General features: G+C 57.7%; 1 protein-coding gene across 1 annotated transcript in view; it reads right to left on the bottom strand.

Moving 5' to 3' along the window:
- CA5A (carbonic anhydrase 5A) overlaps positions 1-13,654 on the bottom strand; it is a 31,485-nt gene extending 17,831 nt beyond the window's left edge. Inside the window, exons 1-2 of the mRNA XM_032389801.1 lie at positions 13,426-13,654; positions 9,026-9,223 (exon numbers count right to left, since the gene is read on the bottom strand). Of these exons, the coding sequence (XP_032245692.1) occupies positions 9,026-9,223; positions 13,426-13,582 (355 nt within the window). The 5' untranslated portion in view covers positions 13,583-13,654. The remainder of the gene's footprint in view (positions 1-9,025; positions 9,224-13,425) is intronic.
- Between the last annotated feature and the right edge of the window lie 1,709 nt (positions 13,655-15,363).

Below are 15,363 nucleotides of genomic sequence, written 5' to 3'. Positions count from 1 at the left end.
GTGTCTCCTGCACCAGCAAGGCCTCCGTCATTGTCCCAGCAAGCCGGAGCCACAGCTGGGGGCCGGCACACGTCGGGGCTGGAGCGGCGCGAGCCACCCCCCAGCACCCCCGCTCCCTGGGTAGTTTCGCTCCAAGATCATCACGTAGTGGCTCCAGTTTGGGAGCCAGGCTGACTTGGGCTCACTGGTACCGCGTCGCTCAGCTTTGCGCGGGCTGTTCTTACCTCTCTGAGTCTCTCCCTGGCGCGGCCCCTGGGACGCAGAAGGGGCTCCGTTAGTGACCGCGCCTTCTGTTATTATTCCTGGTAGTATTGTGCTTCCCCAAACTGTCACCGTCATCACCATCAAAGCAGAGGCCCGCGGAGACCCGAAGCCGCGCGATGACTGCCGGGCCCGGACCTGCGCGTGCAGACCCCGAGGGGCAAACCTTCTGCAGGAAGTGTCCGTGAGGAGGGGCGCGGCCGGCCACAGAGGCGCCAAAGAAGGAAAGTCATTCATTCACTCGGCCAATATTCGGGGAGCTCCTATGATGTGCCGCACTGTCTACCGAGCATCGAGATGGAGAGAGAAGGGGACCGATGCAGTCCTGTCCTCTTGGAGCTTGGGCTCCGAGGGACAGGCAGACGGTGCGCTGGGGGTGAGCGCGAGCAGTGACGGCGGGCGCGGTGGGGTGCGCTCTGCGGGACCTACGCTAAGCAGCACAGAGGGCCTCCCTGGGGACGAAGAGAAAGAGGGTGTTAGGCCGAAAGTGACAGGAGGTGGCGAGGGCAGGAGGGAGAGAGAGCAGGCCACCATGGCGGCACAGACCGGAGGTCCGCGGGGTTCCTGCAGGGCGCTAAGGGGCAGCTGCTGCCGCGGCCCAGGCCGGAGCCTTTGCCGACAGACGGAATGTTCCGGTCTTTAAAAATGCCTGCATTACCAAGGTTCAGCCAAGGCCCTCAGCTGTGTGATTGCTCAGCTGCCCTGGCCTGACCCCAGAGTCTGCTCCTGGGTCGGCGTGCAGGGAGGAAACGTGCCGTGTGGGGACGGAGGCCCTCTGCACGCGGAACCCGGGGACGGCTGGGATCGGGGAGGCCCAGGAAGTCGCTGCCCACGGAGGCTTTCCCCTTGCAAGGCCCGATGATTAACCGTGTGTGTGGCGGCTCTCCTGAAGGCGTTCGTGCATCTGTTCAGCATCTCCTTCAGAAGGTCCCAAAATTCATCTTCCCAAGGCCTTGCTGTGGCTCCTGACAGTCTCTCCTCTTCTTCCTCGCTCCCCATGGGTCTCTCCCCCCGTCCCCACCCCAGACAGCCTCCCCTTGTTGTGCTCTACGCGCCATGGTTAGTGGACCCCACTCCCGAGGGCCGCGCGGGGTCACGGGCAGGGGTGCCAGCCGGGCTCCGGGTTGGGAACCGCAGGCACCCCCGCCCTGATGTCAGTTACCTTTCAATTTCGTTCTTTGTGTGAGTCGCCACCCGAGATCCGCTGGTGAGCAGGGAGTGCGTCTTGGGACTAAGGCTTCCCTACACACAGGGTGCTTACTAAGACTTTGCCGAGAAAGCGGCAGGAGGGGCTGTCCTGCAGATTCACAATTGTAGCTTCTGGTGTGGAGCAGGAATGATGAATTCCAGGGTGGCCCTCGGAAGGAACTCGAGCAGCCGGTCAGTGACCAGGAGAGGGGGGACAGCTTCCACACTGGGCAGCACTTTCTGAGGGCCCCAAGGGGACCCACCTCCCATTTCTAAGTTGATTCCCGTTAACTGGAGCGTTTCGTCAGACAGCTGCCCACGATCCACAGGGCGAGGCCATGACGGACGCACGGGGGTGGTGGGGGAGTGTTGGACCAGACGGGGCTCAGACTGGCCCCCGGCATGCGGCCTGTTCCCAAGCCTGAGGAACTGGCCATCTGGAGAGATGCAGGAGGGAGCAGGAGCAGAGGAGGGGAGGAAGGAAGCCTGCCTCAGCCTGGTGCAGATGACTCTGGGTCTCTAAGTGGGCAGCATCGTGGGCGGAGGGGGTGCACAATACAGACACTGGCCGGTGGGGACGGCGCGATCCCAGGGTCACCGGCCGGCAGGTGGAAGGGTCCCGGGGGACGTGGGTCCTGAGTGCGATGGTGCAGGGAATGGAAAGATGGCACAGCATTCCTGCTGCTGTGTCCATGACCCGTCCCCTGCACCATCTCCAGCCTGACTTTCCAGGAGGGAGCCCGTAGATTCGTCCGGGCAGCTCCGTTTGGGCTCCAGTGGCTCAAGTCAGCTTCTCTGGCGGGCACCTACAGGCCCCCCGCTGATGGAAGTGACCTCGGCAGACTTTCCCATCACGGTGATCTGCCGGTCTGTCCCTGCTGCAGGAGAAAAATCGACAGAGGCCCCATGGTGTGCGCTGGGCGCTGATCTCCGTGTCGAGGGCTTGCGAACCTCTCTGCTCGCAGGAACCGGCCCAGGTGGGATCTCTTGGCCCCGGGGGTGGTGAGGAACCGTCATTTAGGCGGTAAAAGGCTGTCACTGGCCCCACCTTACAAGTGACTTAAAATCCACTTCGATGTGGCTTTGGTGCCTGATGCCTCATTTGCCCATTACTGTCCCTGCAAGGGAGTGACCCTCCGGGGGCTGCCCACAGGCCAGGAGGGGGCCTTTCTCCCGCAGCCAGTTGAGTGGGGGTCACACAAACAACACTGGAGTCCTGGCCGTCAGCCGGGCCGCAGCTGCTTCTCTGCCCTCTCCGTGCTCCCTCCAGTGGAAGCCGTCGGAAGAGCACGTGGCCAAGCCTCCTTGGGATCCTGTCATGGCCCGTGAGGGCAAAAGCGATCATCCGGTCATCCGAGTGTTAATTCAGCTCACAGGGTGCTGGGCGCTTCCCAGGACCCTCTTTCAATCCTCCCGAGCCAGGGTCCGATCTTCCCCTCACAGAGGAGGAGGCTGAGGGTCAGAGAGTTTAGGTGACTTGCTAGAGGACATGCGTCACACGTGTCTCCTCAAGGGGACCTCCCTGCGGCCTCGAGCGCTACGTGCCCATCTGGTGGACCGGGTGGGTGCGGCCACCGCTTACAGGAGGGTCGACCTGCCGGGCTGGGGCGAGGGGGCTTCCCGGGTGAGGCGCTGTGTGCGTGGGGAGGGGCGTCTGACGGTGGGGGCGGCCTTTCCCTGGTTTCCTCCTTGCTCCCTCCCCTCCTAGGAAGCTCTCTCCCTCCCACCGCCCCTGCGTCATGCCCCCTCCCTGGCCTTCAGCGCCACTCTCTCGAATTCCTTGGAATGCCCCGCGGTCTCCACTTCTGTTACTCATCATTGCTGGCTGGCTGGCGCTCCAATCTCCAAGCACTCGTATCCCTCACCCGCTGGAAAAACTGCTGGAACCTTCCACGCTGACGGAAAATGTCTTGGCCTCCTGGTTGTGTTTTGCTCTGAGTTCCTGGCAGTCACCTGTTGGAGTAACCTGACCTGAGCGATCCTAGATTCCGCGCCATTACTTCTCCACGATGTACCTTCCCCGATCACTTCCTCTTTTGCTCAGGAGGCACTTCCTTGCCGTCCATCCAGGGGTTTTTTGGGGTTATGGGCGCGTCTCCTGATTCTCAGTTTCTTACTGCAAACGTGTTTTAGCTCACGCCATCGTTCAGCTGCGTTTTAAATTTCCTTTGCTCCTGGCAGTCCCCAATTTCCAGTGGAGGTGAGCGAAGACAGAAGATGTAGAAACGGGGTGGGGGGGAGAGGCTGGGAATCGAGCTGGGGATGGGGGCGTGGGGCCTGTGAAGTCGGGCAGGAGAGACGGAGAGAGGAAACTGGGTTTTTGGGAGAATGACAAGTAAAGTAAAACCAGATTGGCCTGTGTGGATGCGAGCCACAGGGGGAATTATCTAGTAATTTATATGGCCAGGGAGAGACACCCAGATAATTCTTTCGGTCTGTGGCCGGGCGGGCGGGGCGGCGGGGGGGGGGGGGGGTTGGATCCCTTTGAACCAGATTAAGAAGGTGGTGGAGAAGCCAAAAAGTGGGGGTCAGGACCAGGTCAACACACGGGCCTGGCTGCATCGGGGCACAAAAGTCTTGAACTCTGAAAGCCACCTGAGTCCGGGGTGGGCCTCGGTCAGCTTGGGGTCAACAGCAAGCTCGTCAGGCCCAGCGGCGAGGGCACGGAGTGTGCCTCCCCGCCCCGACCACCCTCACTTCTGGGCACGGCGCCTGGCTCCAGGGCGGGCTCGTCCTCACTCGCCGTGATGGGGTTCAGCAGCCACACTGGGCTCTGAGGGTGAGCTCTGGGGCCCGAGCCGCAATCGTGGGGGACAGAGGCACTGTCTCTCTCTCAGCCATTCAGTCAGGATGGGGAACCAGAGCACCAAGCGCCATTTTGCTCCCCTTTGGGAATCCCCTGCCTGGAATGACTCCACCAGGAAAAGCAGAGCCCACGGGGAGGATTCGGATTCCTCCCACCTTCAGTTCCGTTCCTTCCATTCCTCCAGGGGTCTTCCTGCCACCTGGCCCAGCCACACCCTGGACTTCTCAGGATCTGAGCCAGTGAGTTTCCCTCCTCTTTGCTTCCGCCAGCCTGAGTTGAGTTTCTGCCACATGCAACCCAAGAAGAAGTCTTGCCCAGTACAGAGAATGCCTCACTTGGGATCAGTGACTGTGTCGGGAGCTTGAAGCTGGCTGAGTGGGAGTATTTACACCAGGGAAGGTCGCAAACACTAAAGTGGTTTCCTGTCACTCCCCCAAGTCCTGGAAGGCCAGGGGCCAAACATTTACCAGCCTTCCCCGAGCCAGTCTCCGAAGGGCCAGGCCCACGTGGGAGGACAGACCTGGCGTCTTCAAGCCCCGAGCTCTGACTGCCCGCCTCTGGGGATCAGGCACGGGGTCCCTCCACCCCGGGCCTCGCAGATCTGCCACTGCATATGGCATTTGGGCAGAAAGCACAAGGACGAGGCTGCCGATCCTCTACGTGTGCATCCCTTCGATTTCTTCTCTCTCAACTCAGCCACTTCTTTTGGTTTTCTGGATTAGGGTTCTTGGAAACAAGGGACAGAATCATCCATCAAACTGACCTAAGCAAAAAAGAGAGATTTATTGGTCCAGGGGCTGGTTTGGCCTCAGGCACAGCTGCATTTAGAAGTTCCAATGATGGCCTCGGGCCTCAGTTTTTCTCCAGCTCTTGGCTTGGCTCTTCCCTGAAGGCCAGGGGCCCCGGCTGGCTGCTGACCGCAGCACAGCGCAGGCAGAAGGGGTTCTTTTCCAACGTCTCCCAGGAGAATTCCGGCGCTCAGTGGTCTGACTTGACTCGCACGCCCACCCCTGGACGGATCCCCGAAGCAGAGGGAGCTGCTTGGACTGGCCATGCCGAATTCTGTGTTATGCTCTGGGTAAAAATTCAAGAGGTGGAAATTCTTAACCCAAAGGAGGCTTTGATTTGTGATTCTCAGGGTAATTATGATCTATAATAGCCTTGTTTGCCAGCCTCAAATCTGACCCCGATCTCCCGCTGGACACAGGATCATCCAGAGTCCAAGACACACATGCTGTAAGCCATCCAGCATACAAACATAACAGCAACAGCTTCACCCTTGACGCACCACAGGTGCGTCCCCGCTCCACCTGTCCGGAGAGTCGGGCATGGGCTTCTTGCTGCGGGGTGAGGGATGGGTGTCCCAGGCCGACCCCACTGCCCGCCGGCCCTCCCGCTGGGGTGCACTCACTGGACATGGGCCTGGCTAGGACCCTGAGCAGGCTGCTGGCTCTCTGGGGACCTGACCACGAGCCCAGAACATTCTCCCCGTGTGCTAACGTTTTCCTCCGTTCACATGGGGTCAGCGTCTGTGGCTTCACGCCTGATCTCTGTGGATGTTGGGTGCAGATTTTCTTCCACAGAGGTTCAGGCTCCTAAAATTCCCTTCTTTGGAGGGTGGAGCATCCTGCTGTGAGGGCTCTGTGGCCTCTGGCCATGAATCTCTGAGACTCATTTTTCTTTAATCTGTGAAAGGGGAGCTAACACCCATCTCACACAGTCATGGCAAGGAGTGCTCAAGCGTAGGCTCGGAGAAGGGGCCGGTAAAGGGCAGATGTGGGGGCGGGATGTGAGCTTTCCACTCGCAGGAACCCGGCTTGAACCTGACTCTTCACATGCCGCCCTTCCCTCAGCCTCTGTCTCTCCTTGAGGAGAGTGAGGACGCTGAGCCTCTCCACTGTGGTGTCTGTTTGGGGCCATGCTGTTATTCATGGGATGGACGTGCTTCTTGAAGAGGGTGTCCACTTGTCTGTCCCGCAAACCTTCCACCTTCTAGCAACGGCATCTCCATGTCCCTGGGGACCACCACTTCCCAGAGCATCCTGGCGCTCTGGGTCTCGGTCATGGTGAGGATGTCAGTCAGAGTGCCATGCTCAAGCCACCAGACCCTTTCCCCTGGGGATGTCAATGATTCCGTCAAATGTCTCTTAACAATGCACATACAGAAGTCCAACGTGACCCTCACAGCTTTTTGTATTTTACGACTTAAAGGAAAATAAACCTGTTATATAGATATTAGTAAGACCCATAACTATGCATAATAATCATATGGGAGGAGGTGAACTCTATGGTAACTCATCCCCAACCACATCTGTTTTTCTCAAAATTATTATTCCCGTAACTGTTAACCAAGTAATTAAAAGTTCAGGAGCTATTATTATTCCTTTTTTTTTTTTCTTTTTGAGAGAGAGCAGTGGGGGAGAGGCAGAGGGAGAGAGAATCCCCAGCAGACTCGCCACTGAGCACGGAACCAGAGCGCCTGGAACGCTGAAATCAAGAGTTGGATGCTCAACCGACTGAGCCGCCCAGGCGCCCCAGGAGCTATTATTCTTTATTCAATCTTTTAAAGTTGCTGCATAAAATTTTTAAAAATGCTACAAATGTGCACATTAAACCTGAAAATCCAATTTTAGTTTGCTCCTTGGGAATTTGAACTTGGAACAGACCGACAAGGGCAGAAGAAAAGTTGGCACACTGAGTAAATAGGTTCGTGCATCCCTGCCCCGGGCTGGCTCCCGTGCTTTCCAGGATCTGGGCATGCAGCTCGCCCTCCTCTCTGTTGTTAGCCCAGCTCATCCTTCCAGGAAGTTCGTCTGTGCTAATGTCGGCCAGAGTTGGCATTCTGGTCCCTGGCGCTCAGCGAGCCCTGTGCTGTGAGAAGCATTGCTAAGGGTCACTGTGAGCAGCTCTGGGCACACAGGCAGCTACTCAGGGAAGGCAGGCTCCTTCTTACCTGTGGGACGGGGAGAGAGTCACCTGGAAAGGTGAGCCCCGCTGTCTGAGAAGCGCCTCGCAGGGCCTGGCCCAGGGAGAAGCTGGCACCCCGCTGCTGGCCGGTCCATCGGAGGAGGGCCATTGCAGCTGGGCGTCCGCTCACCATCCGGCCCCTCCCCTGGGAAGGCTGGCCGGTGGCCTGCACGTGGTTCAGGGTGCCCGGAGTGGGCGCTGTACCAGCTCAGATGTCTCCCAGGCGGGGTGACCCAGAATCTCGAGGACACTTTGACGGGTGGGAGTCCAAGCCCAGGGCTCGTGACAAAGGTAGGACGCAGGGCGCGGGGCAGACCTTCCCCTCACGGTGGAAGCAGACTGACGGCCCTGGGGCCTGTGTTCGGAAGATTCCGCATCGGCCTGAAGGCAAGTCCCCACTCCACTGTCCTGCCACTGACCACGTAGGAAGCAGCCAGAGCCGGTGACCACAGCCCATCTTGTGTGAGGCTGAGCGCTTCCCCGCGGTGGTCTCACTTTCCCCCACTGGCCGTTGAGGTGGGCGCCCTGTTCTCCACCCCTGGGGGGAGAAATGGAGGCTCATTTGCTCCTCTAACTTTCCATTCATCGTTCATCCATCAGTCGACTGAGCGCCCATGATGCTCCGTAGGAAGCAGTCATCCTGCCCTTGTGGGGCTTGCATCCTCACGGGGCAGCAGGTGCGAGAGTCCGATAACTGGGTTGCGGAAGGGATGGGCTGAGGGCTGGCCCAGAAAGGACCTGGGACTGGGGGCTGGGCCGGGGATCCCCAGGTTCGAAGACTCCCTGGGAGGACTCCCAACACTCCGCACACAGCCGTACGCGTGGCTAAGATTATCACCGTGAAACGACACAAGTGAATCTGCAAAGAGAAATGGGGCAGACAGCGCTGTCCCGAGGACGCCAGCCTCCGGAGCCCGCTCTGTGGAGTCACATGGGACACGAGGAGCGCCCCTCCCCCCGGGCAACAAGTTGTGATGACATGGGTGAAGTGATGTTCCCCAGGGATGCCCAGAAGACCCTCGGTGCCTAAGGTTTTCATCGGGGGCTGGTCACAGAGGCACCCTCTGCCGCTGTGGACGGCGATCCCCACTCCCGGAAGGAAGACAGAGGCTCGGCATAAACAGGACTCACGGGGATACCAACAGGTGCCGAAGGAACACCAGACAGAATCCAGCAGCAGCCCGGATGTGAACGCCTTCCCAGACCCGACGGAGCCTCCATCCCAAACCTGGTGAGCGTCCCGGTGAGCCTCTGAGGGCAGGGTCCACACGAAGCTCTTGGGAAGGTGCTGAGACCCAGTCAGGGATGGAGGCTCCAGGGCCGACCTCACAGCCTCGCCACCTGCCCGCCCCAGCCCTCCCCTGCTGTACTCTGTGCTCCTCCCCTCCTCCCCTCCCAGCAGCTGGGTGTCTGTGGGGCAAGAACCAGCGAAGATACCAGGCTCTGGATGCCCTGCCCCGTCGTCAGCACAATTTCCTTCTTCCTCTGCCTTCAGGCCGCACCGCCACCTCCCCTCTCTCCCCCCACCTGCTCTGCTCTTCTCTGTGACGCACCATCTACATATATTGCCACGGGCCTCTCGTTTCTTCCTGACCAGCCCCTGGAATGTCCAGTGAAGCTGTGCATTATAATCCTGAAGATGACCACCACCTCCCCACCCTGCAACACTGAGACGCCTCTGTTCCTTGCCCCGCAAACACCACGCATAAGCAAAGCCCTGGGCCCCTTCCCTGCCCAGTGTGGCCCTGCTCTCGGGCTGTGATGGGAGAAGAGAAAGCCCCCCCATCCCCGGCCCGGGCTCACCTGATCCCTCGGCCGAGTCGTCGAATTCCACCTGGAAGAAGTAGCCAGTGTTCCAGACGTGCAGGCAGCTGGCCGCGGCGTAGGAAACCCTGAGAGGCTTCAGCTGCGGGTCGTAGACACTGTCCTTCCAGCGGATGTTGATGGGCGACTGTCGGGTGCCCCCCGGCATGGAGGCCGGGCCCTTCCAGAGGGGGTGCACTGGGGTGGAGAGAAGGAAGAGGAGGCCTTCACTGAGATGTCAGAATTATTAGTGCCTCGGGGGGAGGGAGCAACCCTCACAGACGAGCCCCCAGAGGAGACAGCCCTCGGGAAACTGGCCCAACACGGAGCCCGGGGGCCACCAGGCTGCCCAGCAGGTCTGCCCGTGTGTGCGGGGCCCTCGCTCCGTCTCCTCTCCGGACCATCCGCCAACCGACACTCCGGCGCTGCATCGATCAGGTTTTGATCTGTGGTCATGGTCACGGTGTGGTCACAGGAAGTCCGTGCCCACCCACCGGGGAGAGACGTGGCCACCTGTCCTGCAGGCCGCCCTCAGGGCCTGGAAACAATGCCTCACGATGCTCTGAGCTGTCGCCGGCCTTCTCACCATGGACGGATGGGTGACAACGGCCTCGGGGGCCGGCGTAACTGCCTGGACTTTTGTCCCAGCTTCCTCCCGCTCTAATTCGCTGTTGTACCAGCAGCCTGGGGCCTTCCATGGTCGGCTCTCTCCCCAAAGCCCCCCTGAGCTGGCACAGGTCATGACTGTGTCTGATGCGAAGTGACCTTTAACACACAGAACAGCCTCCTGAACCACGCCTGCCCCCGTCCCTCCTTCGGGGAGGCCAGCACGGAGTGGGGCTGCACGCGGAACTCGCCAGTGGCTGGATGTCACGGAGGTTGTCCTTGTCCCACCAGAGACTGAACTTGCCCGACACAGAGGTGCATGGTGGGGAGGAGGGCGTATTCTTAGGTTACATTTGTGGAGTGGCGCGAAGGGGCTGCCAACCCCATGGAACATAGTCTCTGCCCCCAAGTAAAAGGGCGCGGCTCAAGATGTCCATCGACAGGTGAATGGATAAAGAAGATGTGATGTATATATATACAATGGAATATTATGCAGCCATCAAAAGGAATGAGATCTTGCCATTTGCAACGACGTGGATGGAACTGGAGGGTGTTATGCTGAGCGAAATAAGTCAATCAGAGAAAGACATGTATCATATGACCTCACTGATACGAGGAATTCTTAATCTCAGGAAACAAACTGAGGGTTGCTGGAGTGGGGGGTGGGGTGGGAGGGATGGCGTGACTGGGTGATGGACACTGGGGAGGGTATGTGCTCTGGTAAGCGCTGTGAATTGTGCAAGACTGTTGAATCTCAGATCTGTACCTCTGAAACAAATAATGCAATATATGTTAAGAAAGAAAAAAAGAAGAAGAAGAATGTAGCAGGAGGGGAAGAATGAAGGGGGGGAAATCGGAGGGGGAGAAGAACCATGAGAGACGATGGACTCTGAAAAACAAACTGAGGGTTCTAGAGGGGAGGGGGTGGGAGGATGGGTTAGCCCGTGATGGGTATTGAGGAGGGCACGTTCTGCATGGAGCACTGGGTGTTATGCACAAACAATGAATCATGGAACACTATATCTAAAACTAATGATGTAATGTATGGGGATTAACATAACAATAAAAAAATTTAAAAAAAAAGAAGGTAAGGGGAGAGGCAAAAAAAAAAAGGGGGGGGCAGCTCATCCTTGAGAGCGCCCGGGCGAGGCGGCTGGACCTGAGGAGGCCTCCGCGCTTTCTCGCCGTGGCCGTGTACCCCCAGGGCCACGCTGCTGTGCCCAAGGTCAGTCTTGCCTTAACCGACGCTGGTCTCTGCCAGGAAGTAATAAAAGTAAAATGTTACCCCTTTTGATCTCAACCAGTATTCATGGTGCTCCTTCTGTGGGTCACGCACTGGCCCACAGGCAGGGAAGGACGGGGGCCGCGTGGGACAGATCTGGACAGAGCAAAGCCTCCTGGCAGACGCAGGAGCCAGAAACGCCCGCGGGAACGTCGGCCACACGCCGCGCGGTAGGAAGCAGCTCTCCCGAGGAGTGGGATGCCCTCACGTGCGGCGTCTGCCCTTTCCGTGGCCGAAAGGTTCCCGCCGTGGCCGGGTGTCAGCTGCCAGTGTGGATGCCGCCAATCCCAGGCTTAGGAAGAGCCGCACGCACGGAAGCAGGGCTGGAGAACGCCCGCCTGGAATGATTCCGGAACCTTCTGTAGCGCTGTCTTTTCTCGCCAGGCCAAGCCACCAGTGATTTTCAGTCATACAGAAGGCCCCCCTCACCCGCAGTGTCGCTCTCCGCCGTTTCGGTGACCCTCCAGCGATCCGCCACGGACCCGAAGCAGAGGACCCTCCTTCTGCTGCGGGGTCAGGTCCTTGTTGGGTCCCTGAGAGCCTAACGCCCGGTCACAATGCCTACGTCATTCACCCTGCTTCCTCTCGCCATGAGGGCGTTTTATCATCTCATGTCCTTGCCAGAAGGTGAGTGCGGTAGATTCGGCTGTTTTGAGAGAGAGGCCAGCGTTCCATACTTTACTACAAGTCTACGTTAGAGTTGTTCTATTTTGTTATAGGTTGTGTTGTTTATCTCGTATTGTGCCTAATTAGTATATTAAACTTGCTGTAGATGTGTGCATATAGGAGAGAACAGTCCTATAAAGTCCCGCGCCTGCTGGGGGTCCCGGAGCAGATGCCCCGCGGAGAATGGGGGAACAATGTGTTAGGAACAAACTTTCTTTTTTTCCCCAAGGGAAATGTGCTGCCGAATACCAATACACAAAACACTAGACTGGAGGCATAAATGTCTCAGGAAGCCCTAGTCTCCCCGGTTTGGCAGAATATATTCTGTGCGTTGTGGAACTCGGGAGTAACCACCGAGCCCTCGGTTCTCCTGAACGTAGCTGGGAGACCAGGGCGTGAGCGGATTTAGGCGCTCGGCACAAAATGTCACTCAGTCCTACATACGTGTGTGCAGATATGTGAGAATGTGGTTGGTAATCGTTAAAGACTGGGTACCACCTAATGTCCCCCAACAGGGTAATGGTTAAATACAGGGACATCCACACAACATAGCACTTGGCAAGCGTCGGCAAGGTGCCCGGCGCGGTTCTGAGCCTTTCCATTCCTGACCTCATTTCTGCTTCCAACAGCTCTGTAAGGGAAGTACTGTGATTACCCACCTCTTACAGGCGATGCAACTGGGGCTCAGAGAGGTTAAGAGACTTGCCCAGGGGCACACAGCCAGGATTCCAGTCTAGGTGGTCTGATGCTCTTCACAGTCGTACCAAGTATGAAAGAGGGGACAGGTGCTGAGGGACAATCGTGAAGATGTCTCCAGTGGACACTGGAGAAAGCCATGGTGCCGACCAACATGCACAGTGGGGTCACTTTTTATTTTTTTGAGAAGTCTTGTGAATGTGTAGACACATTCTATGAGCATGGAGGAAAGCGCCAGAAGGCTGAGCTCTCAAGTAGACATAGCAGTGACCTCCAGGAATTGGGGTTGGAGGAGGCACAAGTGGGAGGGCCTTTGTGTATGGTTTGAAATTTACAGGTGGGTCTAGGGTGGGCACAGGTTTTGCATTCCTAGAAAGCTCCCGGGGGGATGCTGCTGTCAGTCTGGGACCCACTCTGAGTAAGGGTCCGTAATGTTCACTGAGAGCCCGGGCTGTGGCAGGCTTTCTACGCCTGTTGTTCCATCTTTATGTGACCCCGTGTGACACGTAGTCCTCCCCTCTTACAGGTGTGGAGACTGGGGCTCAGCGAAGCCGCTGGCCCCACTCTCACCTCTGACAACAGTCACTTGTCCCGAGTGCCCACACTCAGGAGCCACTGGTTGTGAAGCCCACGCTCTTTCAACTGTCCAAACCTGGCAAGTGCAGATACTTCAGAAAAGTGACCTTCAGAAGTGACCTTACTGCCAGCCTTTTTTTTTTTTTGACAGAGGGGAAATCTGAGACCCAGAAAGAGAGAGGCATGAGTCCAAGGTCACAGGGCGTTAAGGACGGGCGCCTCCAGGGTGCAGCGGACCGGGGGCAGTCTTTGGACAGAGCTGGTTGCATGATCTGTTTATGGCAGGTTTGCTGAAAACGTTCTCTGCCAGACGGGTTTTGGAGCGGGGCTGGATGTTCCTAATAACAGCTCATCTTGGGGAGCACTTGCTACGAGTCTTCTTCTGAGGATCTCACCCTCCTGATGGCCCCATGGAGCTGAGGTTAAGGGAATTGCCCAAGGTCACCCAGAGGAAAAGAGACAGAGTGGGAACCTGAACCCAAGCAGTCCGGTCTGACTGCCTCCCATTTTGGAACACACTACAGAATTAGCCAAATGTCAGACCGCATCTGGGGAAATTCAAGGATCTACTTACAAGTGTCATTCCGATTTCTTTGTGCACAGGGACCCTGCGAGCACCATCGCTCTGGCCTTCGCAGATGACTGCAGAGAGCCCCCCACATCTGCTTGACCAAGACGGAGAAACCAGAGGACTTCTGAAGGCTCCTGCCCAACACTGGGGTCCTTAGCATCTTGGGTCTGTTCCCCGCAGACCCCAACGAAAAGAGGGTGATTTTCCTACTATCTGCTCTCGCTTTGATCGGGACGACCATGAGATGGGGTTGGCCCACCTCTTTTTGTAGAAACTCACCCAACCCCCTGATCCGGATGGTTAAATTTCAACCCATGCCTGCCCCAGCATTCTGGATGATGTTCAGTGTGGCTTAGGGGTGGGTGCTCTGGGACAAGTGGCCTTCGCTGTGGCCAGCCCCTGGGCTCACTGAGCTTTGATCTGGTAAACAGCAGAGCGTGCCAGGGGGTTAAGAGAACATTATGGAGAGCCCAGTGCCAGTACTGGAGAGAAGGTGAGAAGCAAACAGGAGAGAGAAAAGTGCCGTTCTTGGGTGTTGACCCCTCGGCTCTTCGGCCTCAGGCCACCCAAGGCCGGCCCGGCACCAGGCTACACTGTGTGTATGCATAGGGAATGAACAGCAGGTTCAAAAGTGCAGGGACGGGAGTTAGCCAAAGCGCTGCTGGGACGGAGGGGCAGGCAAGCAGGTGACCCCTTTCTGCCCGGGGCTCCTGGAAAAGCAGCCGGTGCCCGCTTGCCACAAATGGACATGATCTGATCCAGGTTCGTTCTGCCTGCAGTAAGATGTCCTGGCTGGCGCGCTTGTCTCAGCATAAATATGGATGGTGCCCCTTTCACGCACAAAGTGTCCACACTGGGACAGAGAATCTGGTGGTCACCCTGACCGAACAACTGGTAATATTCTCGGATGCCAGATAACAAAAACACCCTACTCTGCACTAAACTGTAGTTTATTCCTCTGGACACTTTTGCCGTGAAATGGATACTTGAGGGTTCATACGGAATGATTTTAATTTCTGTGTGTGTGTGTGGGGGGAGGTTTAAGCTTATAAACGTCAAAGGGTCAGGGACGTCATGACTTATCATAGAATCCTGGAATCTTAGATCTGGAAAGCCCCCTGCCCCCCAGAACAGGGGCTGTGAACCTTGGGTCCACGTGTGGGCTCCCGAGGACCCTGGGGGCCCCACGCTCAGCCTGCTCTGCTGCCGAAGCCAGTTCTCTGCTGGCTCGTGAGTTTGACCGCCTCGCTGGCAAGCTTCAAAACCCAGCTCCGGAGTCTATGTGCGTTTCTTGCACGGGGTCATGTTAGACAGGTGCCCACCCTGGGGTGGCTTCATCCACTTATTCGTTCGTTCGTTCATTCATTGACTCCTGGCTCAGTCTCCTCATCTGTATGGTAGGGGACAGCAGCGCTGGTTCTGTTGTGATGTCGTCAGGGTTCCACACGCTGATGCCCGCGAAGCACTTAGGATACAGGCATTTCCATCACCGCGCTGAGCTCAGCGCTCCAAGCCTGGCTGAGCCCTGGCCGAACGCGGCTCCCCGGCGTCGGTGAGCCCGTCTGCGGCACCCCACAGGCCCCCGCACTCTCAGCGGCATGTCCCTGGCCGTCCTCAGCTGCTCTGCCTTCTTCCTGCCCTACTGGAGGTAGACTGCCCCGCTGGCTGTCCCCGTGGTTCTGGGGTCTCCCTGTCCCCCCTGCAGCCGCACGGCAGGGCTCTGCTTTATTGAGAGGATGTTGCGGGCCCCGGCGGTCCTGCACGTGCCCCACAGCGGACCCAAACATCATTTCAATCACTATTACAGCACAAACTGAAATCTCTGCCACTGAAAGACATACAAAAGCCCTTTATATGCATGTGGTGGAAAATATTTGAAGCAGGTCCAAGGTGAAAAAGTGAGTCTCTGTCTTTCTCGGAGTGAACTGCTGATAGCAGTTT

This window comes from Phoca vitulina, unplaced genomic scaffold, assembly GCF_004348235.1.
Source record: "Phoca vitulina isolate PV1807 unplaced genomic scaffold, GSC_HSeal_1.0 scaffold56, whole genome shotgun sequence".
NCBI lineage: Eukaryota > Metazoa > Chordata > Mammalia > Carnivora > Phocidae > Phoca > Phoca vitulina.
This window is presented reverse-complemented; position numbering and strand designations above follow the sequence as displayed.